General features: G+C 45.7%; 1 protein-coding gene across 1 annotated transcript in view; it reads left to right on the top strand.

Moving 5' to 3' along the window:
- MMP21 (matrix metallopeptidase 21) overlaps positions 1 to 16,212 on the top strand; it is a 31,127-nt gene extending 14,915 nt beyond the window's left edge. Inside the window, 5 exon segments of the mRNA XM_030204957.1 lie at positions 819 to 1,053; positions 8,276 to 8,415; positions 13,149 to 13,267; positions 13,269 to 13,288; positions 16,205 to 16,212. Coding sequence (XP_030060817.1) covers positions 819 to 1,053; positions 8,276 to 8,415; positions 13,149 to 13,267; positions 13,269 to 13,288; positions 16,205 to 16,212 — 522 coding nt within the window.
- The last annotated feature ends 1,447 nt before the right edge of the window (positions 16,213 to 17,659 follow it).

Raw genomic sequence — 17,659 nt, 5'->3', positions numbered from 1 at the left:
ACCCCGGCAAGACGGATAATGAAGTTGGAGATAGGTGCGGGCTGTGTTGATGGCATTTCTAGGTGGGAGGTCTATTAAAGGAATCATGTATTCCAGAGCTAGACCATAAATAATTTTATGCGTTAAGGTGCAGAGCTTGAAAGCGATTCGCTCTCTAACTGGGAGCCAGTGCAGATTGAGACGTAGAGGTTGCGCGGGAACCATGCGCGATTTGCCCAGGATGAGTCTTGCAGCAGTGTTCTGGGCAGTCTGGAACTTTCGCAGTAGTTGCTCCTGGCAGCCTGCGTAAATCCCACTGCAGTAGTCAAGGTGAGAGAGAACTAACCAGTGAACAAGTGTGCGGAAGAGCTCTCTGGTGAGACAAAACCTAATGCGCCGCAGTCTCCACATTGCATAGAACATCCGCTTGGTGACCACTCGCACTTGCAAATCCAGTTGAAGGTAAGGGTCCAGCTCAACACCTAGAAGTTTTAAGCTCTTTGAAATAGGGAGAGTCTGGTCTTTAAGGACAAGCAAGCGTGATGAAAATCTGGTATGGATGGACGAGAGCACCAGACACTGAGTTTTATCTTTGTTTAACTTAAACCGAAATACCTCAGCCCAATGATCCATGATGGAAAAACTCGCTTCAATCAGATCTATGATTTCATCCAATGAGGAATGGAAGGGAATAGAGATGGTTATATCATCTTTGTAAATAAATGGTTTCAAGCCTAGTTTTGCTAGTGCTGTTGCAAGGGGAAACAGCATGATGTTGAATAGCGTTGGTGAAAGAGGCGAACCTTGGGGGACCCCACAAGTAGCTTTCCAGGGTGCAGAATGATCAAAATGAAAAAGATTCACCTGACAGAACTGAGAGAAGAGCTTTTGCTAGGAAGAGTCTGAAATGGAGACTGACTGGGGAGGGATACAGCAGCCAGCTCTCCATTGAGGAGCAGACATATGCCTTCAAGTTGGCATTTCGAATGTGGAGTGAGGTTACACCTTTGGACTTTGAGGAAGACACTACCTCGCCAATCTCTCAAATAGATGTCATGCTGGGATTTGGAACAGGTACAGCATTATTCTCATATATTTTGCTTGCGTCATATCACTGCACTGTTCATGTCATGTAAACAAATGTAGCCTAAACGCATTGCTAGAGTAGGAAAAAAGAGGTTTAAAGACAATGGAAGGCAGTTCAGAACACCTGCACAATAAAAACCAACCAAAATGATCAAACTGTAGGCTACAGCTGGAATTCATAGCCTCTATGAAACAAATCCTGTATCATAATGATGAAATGACCCATCTTAATGATATAAAATTGCATAGACTCACAGACCAGATGGCACTGGAGGCTTTAAAATATTACATTAGTGCCCAGCAGCCGAGATAACCAGGAAACCTACTTGCAGTGTTCAGACAGAAGCAAGAAAAAAAAAATATATTTCAGCTTTTCAATAAATGTAAGAAGACAGCCTTAAATAAATCACCAGAATGAATGGCTGGCACTTCACTCACATTAAACCAAAGAAATAAAGCAAAATTCCATTAGAGTGTGAAGAAGCAACAAGCAGTGTTTTAGTGATTGTGGGTTGTTTTGCTTTTTTTTTAACATACTCCTTTGTTTCTTGTTAGCATCGTCTCTTCGAGCAGATGTTCTAGAAAAAGTATTTTAGCTGGCTTTGTTCTAAGTTAAACAAGATAAAATGGGATTTTTTTTCCAGGATTATGTTGTGTTTTGGAGAAGATATATGGGGCCTATTTACTAAAGTACATTAGGTATTCCAGTTTCAGTTATTGGAACAAATCACCTGTACAGTTATGTAAAATGAGTATATTATTAACTTTGAGGAAAGGTTTGAAAATGTGGGGCCTGATTTTCAGCCTGTGATGATCAACATTTTGCTGTCTGCCACCAGTGTTATACCTGGAAATTCAATGCCAGGCCATGTCTGGGCTCCGGCACTGAATTTCTAGGTGGATGGAGCCGGCAAAACCATAGCCAGTTAAGTCTGAACCGCATAAAGGTAGGACTGACTTTTCTGCAGTCCTATTTACAGGGCCGCCGAGAGTCTAGGCCGGGCCCGGGGCAAGGCTGCCCCACCTCCGCCCCCCTTGTCGCTGCTACCCCCTGTCGCTCCCCCTGCCGATGCCATCACCTGTCGCTCCCCCCCCCCACCGCTGCTGCCCCCCATCGCTCCCCCCGCCGCTGCAGTCCGAGCCCGGGGAATTTTGTCCCCCCCTGCCCCCCCCCTTGGCGACCCTGCCTATTTATGCCCTTACTTTGGCAAGTTAAGTGCTGAATACTGGCAATTAACTAGTCAAGTGCCTACTCCACCCCAGAATGACTACAAAGTCCCCCTCCATCTGTCATATCCTCAACCTCTCTCTCTCCACTGCAACTGTCCCTGACACCTTCAAGCACGCCGTAGTCACACCTCTCCTCAAAAAAACATCACTTGACCCTACCAGTCCCTCCAACTACCGTCCCATCTCCCTCCTACCCTTCCTCTCCAAAATACTTGAGCGTGCTGTTCACAGCCGCTGCCTTGATTTTCTCTCCTCTCATTCCATCCTCGATCCGCTTCAATCCGGTTTTCGCCCTCTACACTCGACAGAAACGGCACTCTCTAAAGTCTGTAATGACCTGTTCCTTGCCAAATCCAGAGGCCACTACTCCATCCTCATCCTCCTTGATCTATCCGCTGCTTTTGATACTGTCAATCATGATTTACTTCTTGCCACACTGTCCTCATTTGGGTTCCAGGGTTCTGTCCTCTCCTGGTTCTCCTCCTATCTCTCTCACCGCACCTTCAGAGTACACTCTCATGGATCTTCCTCCACCCCCATCCCGCTCTCTGTTGGAGTTCCCCAGGGATCTGTCCTTGGACCCCTTCTTTTTTCAATCTACACCTCTTCCCTGGGCTCACTGATCTCATCTCATGGTTTCCAGTATCATCTTTATGCTGATGACACCCAGCTATATCTCTCCACACCAGACATCACCGCGGAGACCCAGACCAAGGTATCGGCCTGCTTATCCGACATTGCTGCATGGATGTCTAAGCGGCAGTAAGCCCAACCGCTCGCTATACAGGAAGTACCGCCGGGATACCACAGCAGCCCGGAGGTACTTCCCACCCCTAGTGTGCTGTCACTTCTGGTGCAACAAAAATATATTAATTTTTTTAGCACCGGAGTGTACCAGGCAGTAATCAGGCAGTGCTGCCCGCTGCCCAGTTACCACTGGGTTAACGTAGGAGCCCTTACTACCACCTCAATAAGTGGCAGTAAGGGCTCCCCCTCAAAATGGACGTGCATGTAACGGCCCTCTTTTTCCACAGCCTGGTAAAAGGGGCCATAAGCGTATTCTATAGGGCACTGCGCCTCAATTTTAATGTGCGCAGTTCAAAAGGGTCATGGCAATGGGCAGGGAAATGGACGTTCCAAAATTTACACACATAGTTATAGAATATGACCCAGTGTGTGTAAATCTATGTACAGGGATTTACACCACATTTTCATTGGTGTAGATGGAGGTGCATAGTTTTAGGCCCTGGGATATCAAATAAGAGTATTCTATATACCGCGCCTAAATCTAGGTGCCGCTTGTAGAATACTAGTGGAACCATGTCCGTTTCCTCAACAATGAAACAGGCCCTAGGAAGTCTGTCATGTAAGCTTTTTTTTTTCTCTCTCCCCTGCCCTCCCCTCCATGTCCAGCGATTCTCCTCTTCCCTGCCCTCCCATCTATGTCCCGCGATTCTCTCCTCTACTGTCCTCCCATCCCATCCATGCCAATCAATTCTCCTCTGCTCTGCCCTGCCCTCTCCTTCCCTTCCCTTCCTTCCTCCCCCCTCCCCTCGATGTCCCGCGATTCTCTCCTCCCCTCGATTTTTACCTGAACGTTCTCTGGCTGGCTGGCGCTGGCTTCCGTTCCATTCGTAACATCTCCTGACGTCAGCCAGCCTCTAGCGTTCCATTCCCTCTCACTGTTCCGCCCTCTGAAGTCATTACGTCTTGATGCGAGGGCGGGACAGTCAGGGGGAATGGAACGCTGGAGGCTGGCTGTCGTCAGGAGATGTTATGAACCCAGGCAGCTAGACATGGAACATTGGAGGTGCAAATTTTTATATAGGATGCTTAAGTGGAAATGTTTGCCACGCGAATTTTTTAGGTGCCTTATATAGAATCTGGCCCTATGTGCATAAATATAGGTGTGGGATCCGCACTTAAACTTTAAATGTGATTTGAAAAAAATGGGTACAAAAATAGGCAGGTAATGGGTGGAATGGGGGTGTTCCTAAAATTTATACATCTAATGTAGGCACGCACATTTGCACCATGTTTTAGTTGGTGCAAATGGCCACACCTAAAGTTAGGCGCAATTCCCGAGTGAAAGCGCTATTCTATAAACCACACCTGACTAAGCGTGGCTTATAGAATAGTGCTTTTTTAAGAATCATGCTGCAAACCATGTTCGGTGATGTTAGGAAGGGGAACATGGTTTGCAGCATGATTAGAGAATGTTTGTTAATTATGAAAATGCGCAATCTCCCAAAGACACAGTCATAGCGAAACATGGCACCATGTAGAGATTCAGTTGAGATTCAGCCAGCAGCATGTGAGATGGTTTGACCAGAAGTGGAGGAATTTTCCCTGGAATTATTGAAACACTAGTAAAAGAGGCCCGTTTCTGAACAAATGAAATGGGCGCTAGCAAGGTTTTCGTCGCCAACACCCCCCCTCCCTGCCCAACCCCTTCGTTGTTCTGCCATTGCTCCGCCCTCAATGTCATGACGTTTGACGCGAGGGCGGGGCCCGGAGCGATTTCGCAACCCCCCCGCCTCCCTCCCTGTGAACCCCTTCGTTGTTCTGCCATCAAGGTTTTTGTCGGCAACAGCCCCCCCGCCTCCCTCCCTCCCTGCCTGCCAACCCCTACGTTGTTCTGGCATCGCTCCGCCCTCAACGTCATGACGTTTGACGCAAGGGCGGGGCCCAGAGCGATTTCCCACCCCCCACCCCTGCCTCCCTGCCTCCCTCCCTGCCAACCCCTTCGTTGTTCTGCCATTGCTCCGCCCTCGAGGGCGGGGCCCGGAGCGATTTTGGTGGCTTCACCACCACGAACCTTCAAACCTTTTTGAAGGAAGTCAGGGCTTGGCTTCACTGACGTCACTGTCTTCAGAACGTTGAGGGTGAGTTTTATATATATAGATATTTTTAAAATAAATCCTTTGGAGCACCTGAGCACTTCATTTTCACATTTTGAGTATTGCATCTGGAGGTGGATATTGAAACGCCTCCTGTAGCCGACACAGAAAACAATTGAAGTGGAGCAGCTGGTAATATACAATTTGAAGTTAAGTACAATTTGTTCTTTTTCACTTTATCAAGAAAATGATATTGGATGACGTTATCTTTGAGTGAATGTATGAACAATGATACGTTATAAGCAGCCTGGTAGACCATTCATACAAATATACTTATTGTTGGCAATATAGGAGGTGCGATGATTAAAAAGTGACAGCTTGTCCACTATCTGGCTATGCTTCACAGTTCTGAGCACCAAAACAATTTTGTTCATAAAAAGCTTTGATATAGTTTGTAGTCTCTTTAGATAGTACTGATTAAAGAATTTCAGTGACAGATTTGGTATGCAAAATCCCTTCTTTATAAAAAAAAGCATCATCCCCTGAGCTGGTAATGATGGGCCGGGGAGAGCGTAAGAAGCCCTCTGCCCTCAGTGACAAGCAAAATAAATCAGGCAGGCTTGTTTACTGATGGCTCAACAGCACTGAGTTTGTTTCTCAGACCCACTTTTCAATTGTTGAGGCCAAAGACTCTATGGAGGCACCACTCCAACCAGCATTTGGGAGGTGAGGAGAGTCCCAGTCATTGCACACCCAGGCAATACTCAGCAGTCAGTCTTTGGGCTCACTATTGCAGGAGAGCTGCTGTGTGGCACCAGCTGAGAAATGCAATGATTGGGCTGAAATGAGTTGAGCACAGGAGATAAAATAGGGGGAAATCCCTGGGTAATTATTAAAAATGAAGGCTCAGGACATCGGACCCCAGCTCCAGTTCTCACTGAGTTATAAGTCCAAAAGAAGCAGGACCAAAAAAAAAAAAATCAAAACAAAACAAACAAAAAAGAGTCAGGTCCACCATGCAAAAAACAAACAAACAAAACAAAAAAAAGAACAGATTCATTTCATAAGCTTACCCAAACAGCAGTAGTCCCTAAGGTTCATGTGATCGAACCAACTTGCTGGTGTCTAGGTTATGTTAATTTCTTTCCTAGTACATAAATACATAAATGTTGCCATATTGAGACAGACCAAAGGTCCATCAAGCCCAGCATCCTTTTTCCAACAGTGGCCAATCCAGGTCACAAGTACCTGGCAAGATCTCAAAACAGTACAATACATTTTATGATGCTTAACCTAGAAATAAGCAGTGGATTTTCGCCAAGTCCATTTTAATAATGGTTTATGGACTTTTCTTTTAGGAAGATTTCCAAACCTTTTTAAAAGCCCGCTAAGCAAACTGCTTTTACCACATTCTCTGGCAACGAATTCCAGAGTTTAATTACACATTGAGTGAAGAAATATTTTCTCCTATTTGTTTTAAATTTGTTAAATTTATTTGTTTTAAATTTAGCTTCATTGCATGCCCCCTAGTCCTAGTATTTTTGGAAAGAGTAAACAAGCAATTCACGTCTACCCGTTCCATTCCACTCATTATTTTATAGACCTCTATCATATCTTCCCTCAGCCATCTTTTCTCCAAGCTGAAGAGTCCTAGCCACTTTAGCCTTTCCTCATAAGGAAGTCGTCCCATCCCCTTTATCATTTTCGTTGCCCTTCTCTGTACCTTTTCTAATTCCACTATATCTTTTCTGTGAATAAGTGACCAGAACTGCACACAGTAATCAAGGTGCAGTCACATCCCCTTCTGTCCCCTCTTTTCTTCTTTGGCTGTCTCTGTCCAGGGCCGCCGAGAGACTGAGCCAGGCCCGGGGCAGAATTGTCATCGCCGCCGCCCACCCGAAGTACCTTGGCTGGCCCCGCCAGCTGCAGGCAGCACAGCTCCTTCCTCTGCCCAGCATTGCCTGCCCCTGCGGCTACTTTCCTCTGGTCGCACATGCTCAGTCTCAAGACTGAGCATGCTCAGCCTGAGGGCCCAGCAGCTGCTAGGCAGGCAATGCAAGGGGGGCCCGGCGCCGGAATTTTCTCTCTCCTGCTCTTGTCGGGTTGCGATCACTCGGGTCCTGTCAGGAGCAGGAGAGAGAGACCCCCTCAACAGGTCCCCCCTGGAGGCCCGGCCCGGGGAATTTTGCCCCCCCCTCCCCCACTCTCAGCAGCTATGCTGTGTTGCTGGAAGTGACTTGGTATGTTTGAATTACCCTCTTTCCTATTGAAGTTTTTAGTTCCTTTCTATGCTGTTAGTTGTATGTGTTTTATTGTATTTTAAAACCACCCTGTTCTGCGAGTCAGCTTGGGTGGTATAGCAAGTTTTAATAAACTATGTACTTCAGGATAAGCATGCACTCATTGGATTCAGATCAGTTTTGGATTCACCTGTATGGCCTAGGCCTGGTGTGCTTAGGGTCCTTTTTACAAAATGGCGGTAAGCACTAACTCATGTTTACCGCATATTAAACAAGCACTACCGTGAGACGCAATCAGGCATCTTGCAGTAGTTCTGGGATCAGCATGTGCTAATCTCACGCTAGAAATATTTAAAATATTTTATAGCGCAGGAGACATGTTTAGAGGCAGAGAGTAAGCATGCCCTATGCTAATCAGGTTGCACAGGTAAATCATCGCATATTGCCTGATTAGCACAGAGTTAGCACAAGAGCTCTTACCACCTAGTAAATAGGTAACAGTAAGGGCCCATGTGCTAATGGCCATGCACTAATTGGGAAATTAGCGCATGGACATTAAGGGGAAAATAGAAATTGTGATACAGGCCACTTTTTGGCATGGCTTAGTAAAAGGGCCCCTTAATTTGATGATGGGACACTAACTAATCACTGCCCAGTTTCACCCTTGCATTATCATATCCACTGGAAAGCAGGGACTACCAAAGATATCATCCCAACCGTTGCATTGGAATAATATACAGTAACAGATTTTGATTAACTTTCAAGAGCTTTGCCCCCCTAATAAATCTATACCCCATATATACTGGTAATCCCAGAGACACAGTCCACGGACCTTCCCTTCCTTACTCTCCTGTGTTGCCCTGGTACCTGTTAAAATGCTCTTCTTTTTGGCTTCTGCAGGTTAGCACTTGGGCTGTGCCCTTACATTTGATGGGGAGGGGCAGGAGTTTGCACACACCTGGCTATTGGGCGACATTCACTTTGATGACGATGAACGTTTCACAGCTGCTGGCACCGACAATGGGATCAGTCTCCTGAAAGTAAGATATCTAGAGTATTCTTGCATGCTTGTTTGTTTCCCAATACATGAAATTTGCAGAATTTCCATGTGAAGATTCATACAAGAGGGGGAGTAGCCTAATGGCTAGTTGGCTAAGAACCAATGGCGCTGGGTTCAATTTCCACTGCAGCTTCTTGTGACTCAGGGCAAGTCACTTAAGTCTCCATTGCCTGAAGTACAAAATAAATACCTGTATATAATATTTAAACTGCTTTGATTGTAACCACAGAAAGATGGTATATCAAGTCCCATTCCCTTATAAGCAATGTACAGACACTATAGGGGTTAATTCTATAAGGAGCAGCTAGAATGCACACGAGTGGTGATATTCATAGGCACATAAGCAATGTTCCCTCTAAGTGGAACGCTTAAGCAATTGCTCGTACATTTTAGGAGCGTTGCTCACAGATTTTACATGGTTGCTCACAAAAAAATATTTATTTGTGCTATATACAGAAATGCATTGCTAATACTGGTGCTCACACGAAAAATGTGTACACACCAGGCTACTCCTTAGAGGAAACATTGCACAAAAGTGGCCACTTGTGCATGTAATTGAGCTGGTATAGAATACCAGCTAGCAGAAAAGAGTGCATTGTGTTTTAAAGTGCTTACTGTGCATGGATGGGTGGAGAATGGATGGAGCACACAAACATGCAGGTATCTTAGGGGCGTAGCCAGATGACCAATTTTGGGAAGGCATGGAATTCGCCCCTTCCCCTGGTCCTCCACTGGTTTGCTCATTTCTCCACCCCTTCCTGCCCACAAACCCCAAATATTAAATACTTGAGCTGGTGGGGATCCCCAAACCCTGCCAGCTGAAGATTTCCTCCTCCTCCTCCTTCTCAAGCAGTCAGCTCTCTTCCAAACAGCAGCCGGCAGCACTTGCCTCAAACTAATGCTGTTGCTGGCAGGCCATACATGCTCAGTGCTTTTGCATGTGCGAAAACTGAGCATGTGCAGAAGGGCCACTCTCAGCATCAGCTCAAGGCAAGTGCTGCTGGCTGACATTTGGCAGAACACTGGCTGCCCAAGGAGAGAAAATCTTCAGCTGGCAAGGTTTTGGGATCCCAACCAACCACAGCAAGAGTGTCACAATTTTGGGTGGGCCTGAGTCCAAAGTGGGTGGGCCCTGGCAGGACGTCAGACTCAGAAACAGAACGAAGCCTTGCGCCGGAAGAAGAGGACCTTGGCTGGCGGGGGTTGGGGTCCCCCGCCAGCAAAGGTAGGAGACAGCGACAGCGGGTTGGCGGCGGGAGGGGGGAGTCAAGAGGGTCATCGGCAGGGGGGGTCTGGGGCCAAATCTACGGGGGCCCAGGCCCCCGTGGCCCCACGTAATTACACCACTGGTTTAGGCTCATAAATGTAGACTTATGCTCTAGATTTCGCGTTTAGCACACAACATCAGTGATTTTTCTGAATTTACCCCTGGCTGGCTAACATCTAGGGGGCTGGTGTAAGTGATCACACCTTAAATGAAAGCACATTTTCTGCCACTTCTGCTAGTATTCAACACACACACACACACACATATATATATATATATATATATATATCTATATATATATAAAGGACCTACTTTTCTTTATAGAATAGGCTTGAAATAGGTACCTGCTTACCCTCTTATCCTAGGTGACCCCTGTTATTGAATTACTCTTTATGTCACTATATGAAATGAGCAATGGTAGCAGACAAACACCAAATTGGCCATTCCATTCTGTCCGTGCAGATGCAGACAAAGACACACAAATTCCCATAATGGAATCCAACATCCTATTCATCTTGTCCCATGCCTGTCACCCAATGTCTCAAAGTTGTATCACTGTGCTTTAGGGTTGCAACTAATGCTTCCTCATAGATCCAAAGGAATCATACCACTGCTGTTTAGGATTTAAGCATCACTTAGTGCTGGTTTCCATATGCTTTCTTGGAAGTAGAGTGCAGTCATGTCACTGTTGTTTTGGGCTGTAACTATCACTCTTATCATTAAATTAATTGTTTCCATAAATTGTTTCCCATCTCCAACACTGGTCAGCGTTTCACAATTTTCAGTCTTCAGCTTGCTGCTTCAGGAAAATGTCACGGACCTTATCATAGTCTTATAACCAGGGCTTTTTTTGAGGGGGTACTTGGGGGGTACTAAGTACCGGCACCTTTTTTCCATTGTCTGCTAAAATTGACCCATGTTCCCTAAGTTTTAATGAAAGAGTTGCAGGCTCTATACACCAATTCTGCCTTGTCATCGATTCTGTGACTGGTTACAGGGGGTGGGTTCCTCAGTGATCACCCTACCCCTGAAGGGTGGCCAGGTATTTGAGTACCGGCACCTGTTTTGCTAGGAAAAAATGCATTGCTTATTACTATACAAAACACATTTATTAATTAATTCTGAACCAAACTCCAAAACAAACTCTGATGTTCAATATTTACTATCAGACAGCTTCTCTACTCATTTTCACCGCAGTGCACAAAAAATGGCAGCTCAGCTTATACAGATGCTGGCCAACATTGGAGACGGGCCTATTTATTTCAGATAAGTGAGTCTAATGATGCTTAAAGTTAAATTAATTTTCACCAGCTGCAAGCGGAAGGCTTTTTGCCAGTGACTGGAATGAATGAACACAAAAGCTATGCATGTCCAAAAGAAGTTCTGAGGCTTTTTCCTTCCATTGTATTCACAGTAGATAATTTATGTGATTGATATAGAAAGATAGTGATGTATTAATTGACTCACGGTTGATATATTTGAGTCTGTTTAAGAAATTATTAAAACAGCATTTTTTTGATGCAGGCTCGGAGCTGATTTCAGTATGATGGGGACGCAGAGCTCAAGTCTGATGTATTTCTTAATGTGCATGTTTGTGATTGATGGGATTTTATTATGTGTATATATTGTGCTCTGCTCTGGATAAGTGCAGAATATAAGGTAATATATGAAATGATATGAAAAAAAAAAAAAGAAAATATTGTGTCGATTAGCTTTTATAGTTTTGTTTGTATATATATATATATATATGGACTGGAAGCTGAAGCTACATTACTACTACTACTACTTATCATTTCTAAAGCGCTACTAGACATGCGCAGCGCTGTACACTTGAACATGAAGAGACAGCCCCTCCTCGACAGAGCTTACAATCTAATTAGGACAGACATACAGAACAAACAAGAGATAAGGAATATTAAAGTGAGGATGATAAAATAAGGGTTCTGAACAAGTGAATAAGGGTTAGGAGTTAAAGCAGCATCAAAAAGGTGGGCTTTTAGTTTATTTTTCTTCCTCTCCTCCTCCTCCCTCTCCAAATCCCGCAGTCTCCGGAGCTCCTCCTCCTGTTCCTTCCTCCGCCGTTCCTCTATCTCACATTGTGAGGGAGTGGGTGGTACATGGCTGGGTTTCCATAGGATCGCTCCGTCACTGAGGCCTAAGTTGAACTACCTTATGGCAGGTGACGTTAACCTGCTGAGTCAGAGGGGTGGGGCTCAAGCAGGGAGGGAATTAAGGGCTTCTTTTACAAAGCCGCTCTACCGATTCTCGGTGCAGCAAATGAGAGGAAGCCCATTCAGTTCCTATGGGCTTGCTCTCATTTGCCACACGGGAATCACTAGCGCGGCTTTATAAAAGAAGCCCTAAATGTCCTAAAACTGAACAGTTCAGAGAGGCCCCAAGTCAAGAGGCCTGTAAAGGAATGGCAACTGTGGGTACAGTACCTGAGGCAGGGGCGGACTCCGGCCAGTGCCTGAGGGTTCAGAGGCTCTGGGGGGCCCAGTGCCTCTCCTCCCCCCTGCACATTACAGCCCCTGGGCCTACTTTGAAGGGCTCTGGTGGTCTAGTGGCCTCTTTGGGGGCAGAAAAGAACCCCACTCTGTCCTGCCCACTGCCTCTGCTCTGTCCAGCACTGCTTCGTCTTTAAAATGGCTGCCAAGACTTCCTGCAGCAGTCTTTTGAGACTGCCAATACCTGCGACCACAGGAAGTCTCGGATGCCATTAAAAAGCAGTGGTGGCACCAGGTACAGCAGTGGCAGTGGACAGGAAAAAGTGAGGTTGTTTTCTGCCCCCAAAGAGCCCATTAGACCACCAGGGCCCTTCAAGGTAGGCCTTGGGGCTGTAGTGTGCAAGGTGGGAGGGCACTGGAAACAAAGGTGGAGGCGGAGGCTTTTATGCCCGGGAGTGCCCCAATGACTCCTTCTGCCCAGGGGCCCAGATCTCTGTCAGTATGCCCCTGACCTGAGGGGAGTAGTGCCAGGGAAGAGAAGTAACCAGAGCTAAGTGTTTCCCTGGTGTGGGAACTGTAAGCAGTTAAGTCAGCCTCCAGGAGTTAATGATGCATGGACAGAAGACTGCCAAGCTAGAAGAGAACCTTGAAGAGTATTCCTAAAGTGTATACATTTGATGTGTGTCCAGAAGGGACCTGGGGTGGTATTTAGTTGCCAGAGTGTTTGGGCCTGGCTAGAAGCCAGCTCCATGAAAAGTATTGACTGGGACTGTATTTTGAGAGAGAGAGGACTCTACTTAAAAGTACTAAGCCTGTGAAGTAACAGAGCTGACCACAACCCCATTTGTGCACTTTTGACTTTTAACCTCAAACTGTGTGTGTGACTGCCACATTTCTATGAGGTCCTGCAGACAGCCACAAGCCACACTGCCACAGTTGTATTGGAGGTATAAAAAGTTATGGGATATTGACTCATTTGCAGTGGCTTTATCTTCACAGGTGACAGTTCACAAGATTGGTCATGTGCTAGGACTGGCTCATAGCCACAGGAGGGGATCAATCATGCAACCAAATTACATTCCCAAGGAATCAGCATTTGAGTTGGATTGGTCTGATAGAAGCAATACAGAAACTGTACGGTAAGGAAAACACTAACTGGTCGATATTCAAAATGATTAACCAGCTAGAAATGACTTGTTTGGGGCTACCCACTAATTTTCAGTGGCATTTATGCGGTTATCGCTGCTGAAAATGATCAATTAGTGCCTAAGAGAAAGCTGGCTATTTTGGGAGCATTCCAGGACGGAGTCAGCACTTGGCCAGTTAAGTGACGATATTCAGCCCTTAACTGGCCAGAGTAACCGCATAAATGAGACCACATAAAACACAGTCCTACCTTCATGCAGCAACTCATGGCCACTTAAGTTCTTGAATATCAGCTTAAGTGGAGAAGTGGCCTAGTAGTTAGGGTGGTGGACTTTGGTCCTGAGGAACTGAGTTCGATTCCCGGCACAGGCAGCTCCTTGTGACTCTGGGCAAGTCACTTAACCCTCCATTGCCCCATGTAAGCCGCATTGAGCCTGCCATGAGTGGGAAAGCGCGGGGTACAAATATAACAAAAATAAAAGTGGCCATGTGTTAGCTGGAGCTGCATAAACCAGATATTCAATGCTGAAACCTAGACATGGCCTGGCATTGAATATCCAGAAATAATGCCAGCAGTGGTCAGCAAAGTGCTCACCACTGAATATTTACCCCTAACTTTTTAAGTGAAACAAAATAAACCCAAAGTACTGATAGCGAGGTCCCTGTTTCAAATTGTAGAAAATAGAGAAATGTAATGAGTTGTGCTAGGTCCTCAAAACAACTCTCCTGCTGGTAGGATTCCCTACCTCGACACCTCTTCTCTTATTGGTGTTGTGGATGGCTTGAGAGCTTTACAACATGGTGTGGTGGAGCATTAACAAGTAGCCAGTTCCCTTTATCGACACTCCCTCACAGATGCCCAGATGATCAGAAGCAAACACAGGTGCTAGAGGCTCTTAGCACCATACTAGCGCTTGCATTTGCTACCGTCCCATGGTCAGAGCCCCAAAGCTCGTGAAACAACACGCTCACGGGCTCTGAATGCAACTGGCATGCAAATGCATGCAAGACAGGACTCAGCGCAAGTAGCATGCAAAGGCATGCTAAGTGTAATCCTCCCCAATGATCAGCGAGCAGGTCCGTGGCAAACCCTAAGCCAGCTTGGAGCTGGTGTTCGGGTTTGCAGACCATTCGGGAGGAATTGCGAGCCCTGTCCAGCATGCATTTGCATGCTAGCAGGCCACCCATTCTCCCCAATGCAGTAACCCCCCCCCCCCCCTCTCTGCAGGAACAGGAACTGTGACCCGACCCCCTCCCCCCCAGTGACAGGGGGGCTGGAGGTCCTGCAACTGAAAATTGACCCCATTAGGAATGTAGTAGGACATAGACAGATTCTGTGAAATGTAAAGGAGTGAAAAACCTATTTAGGAGTATAGCTCCATGGGAGAGATCTCAACATCATTTGAGCCTGCCCAAACATCTGGTTTTCAGTGTAAGAGTTTCAAATGTTCACTTATTTGCATAATATAGAATTTTTACAAAATAGAGGCTGTTTTTTGTGGTGGTTTGCAAGTCTGATATAAAATGGGCAATATTAGGCCAGCTGTCTACATCAGGCAGTCTTACTGCAATAAAGATTACTTAAGTTCAAGTTTCCAGCTTGATGGGAGTGATGGAGTTTGTATGTGTTACAGAAGCGATATCCTTAGTTCTGACAGGGATAGAAGACAGCTGACACTACCTCATCAAGGGGTCCCTTTACAAAGCCGCAGTAAAAAGTGGCTTGCAGTAATGTGGGCGCATCTTTTTGGTTTGCGCTGGGCCACTTTTTACCACAGCTGGGAAAAAGGTCACTTTCTAATGGGCCGGGAAATGGGCGTGCACAAAAATTAAAATTAGCGTACGCTTATTTACAGCCTGAGCCCTTATCGCCATCCATTGACCTAGCGATAAGGGCTCATGCAGTACCCACACAGTAACTATGCAATGCACACCAACATGGCCACGCAAACGATTACCGCCAGGAATCCCCCCCCCCCCCCAACAGAAAAAAATAGACAAATATTTTTGTACTGCGGGTTTTGGCACGCACCAAACTCAGAATTCCCGCCAGGCACACACGCTACCCCGGCAGTAGTGGCACTTTGGCATGTGCTACCCACGCATTAGCCCTCCCGTGGTAACCAGGCAGTATGCAGCAATGCCCTATTACTTCCAGCTTATCACCATGCAAGACATTTCCGGGGGATTTCTTTTCCCCACAGAAATGGTGCACACTCGGGGCGGGACTACCGCCAGCAGCTGCGTTGGACGGGCCGTAGTCCCGGCAGAGTGAACGGTAAACCCGTATTGGGCTTACCACCGCTCTGTAAAAGGGCCCTTCAACCGGTGGAGACCTGAAGACTGGTTTAAGCATCACTGCTAAAACATGTTTATTTTTGTTATGCCTTTAACAGCAAAAGGTCAAAGCAGTGTACACACAGCACTGTTCTTAAGCCAGTAGATTTTATTTATCTATATTAAGATTAACTACATTTATAAAGAGATTCTACTGGCTTAAGAACAGCTCTGAAATGGGGGATCATGCCCAAAAAGGTAGCCTAACTCCAACACCTGATCATGTCACCTCTGACAATAAAGGCTTAATTTATTGGTGAGGACGCTTGAATCTTTGTCTTCAGGTTTATCTACTAATGCAAGAAGCTAGTTTTAGCATCACTACTAGCTAGTCTTCATAATATTTACTGGCTTGATGTTGGTTCTGTTGTATTCTCTTTTGGTCTTCCTTCTAAATTTTCTTTTATTTCTCCCAATATAGTTTTCTATTTATATATGTTTTAGGGGGTGGGATGGTAACTAAAGCACACACCTTTTTATTAAAGCGTCTCTGCTTCAGATTAAATCTCTTTCTTGAAAACATCTGACCCAGCTAGCTTTTATCCTCTAATTTTCTATTTTTTTTTTCTAAGGTTCTTGAAAAAATTGTTTTCAGTCAATGTTCATGTTTGGCAAAATCTCTCACGCAGGATTTAGGGAAGGACTCAGTACAGCACTGTATAACAAACTCCAAATGTCTCTAGGTCAATGCTCCTCTCATACTTATTTCACTAGCTCTCTTCTGCCTTCTATATCATAGATCACAAACTGCTTCCTGCACGCTTCCACTTCTTGGGTCTTTCTGGCACTGTTCTCAACTGGTTGTTTCTCTCAGAATGCTCCTTTCAAAATCACCAAATGAAGTTTTTCTGCCTCCCATTCCAATACCCCGTGGCATCCTTTAAGTGTCAATCCTTGCACCAGCTCTATTTAACATCTTTCTTGCTCCACTCCTCTTCATTCAATCTTTAAGGCTGTTGTCCATACTGCTATGCTGACAACATTCAAATGTTATACACTTTCTTCCCCATCCTCTGCTTTGAAGCCTAGTACATAGTATAACAAATGGAAATAAATACTCATAATCAACAGCTACCTCCAGTCCTCTCTTCCGGTGGCATAGCTAGGACTCAGTGAGCCCAGGCAAAAAAAATTAATGCCGGCCCCCCCCCCCCCCCCCCCCCCCCACACACACACACACACAAAAAACCTCTCCCCCAGCATAGCAAACACCAAAGGGAAGGGGGAACCATGCAAAATGCAAATACATTTCAGACCTATATAGAAAACCTGTCATAGTAATAGAAACAGAAATACATGATATCAGAAATGCACATTTCTCAAAGCTACCTTCAGAAGACAAAATAATCTTCTGCTGGCTCCCAAGATTCAACATCAATACATTTCTCAAAGCTGACATATTACAATTAATAAAGTTAGAAACATTTTTTTCTACCGTTGTCTGAGCATTACTTTGGTCTAAGTGTCTTTTTATGCCTCTGTTTTTTTTCCCCCCCTTAACTCTTTTCTTGGGGTCTCCTGTTCTTTTAACATTTCTTCTTTCTCTATGTCCAACATCCATCTTTCCTCTGCGTCCCTATCCATCCTATCCAGTGTCTCCCTCTATGTACCTGTCCCTATCCTCACCCCCATGTTGAGCATCTGCCCTCTCAGTATCTCTACCTGCCTATATATTCAGCATCTCCTCTCTGTGAACCTTATCTTATAGTCTGTCCAGCATCCACCCTCTTTGTCCACTATCCCTCCCCTTATATCCAACATCACCCTTATATACCCAATCCCTATGTTCCTTCAGTTCCAGCCTCTCTTCTCGGTTCCTGCCCCCCCCCCCCTTTCCCATGTCCATCTTCTCCCTTTTCTCCTGCGACCCCCTGTGGTCTGGCATCTCTCTCTCCCTCCCTCTTTTGGTCCAGCATCACTCGCTATTTCTCTTTCTTCCAACCCCTCAGCATCTCTGCCCATCTCTTACCTTTGTTCTAGGTCTCTCTCCCCCCCTCTTAGCCCCCTCCTATGTCCAGCATTTCTTC

Source organism: Microcaecilia unicolor, chromosome 5 (genome assembly GCF_901765095.1).
Source record: "Microcaecilia unicolor chromosome 5, aMicUni1.1, whole genome shotgun sequence".
Classification (NCBI taxonomy): Eukaryota; Metazoa; Chordata; class Amphibia; order Gymnophiona; family Siphonopidae; genus Microcaecilia; species Microcaecilia unicolor.
This window is presented reverse-complemented; position numbering and strand designations above follow the sequence as displayed.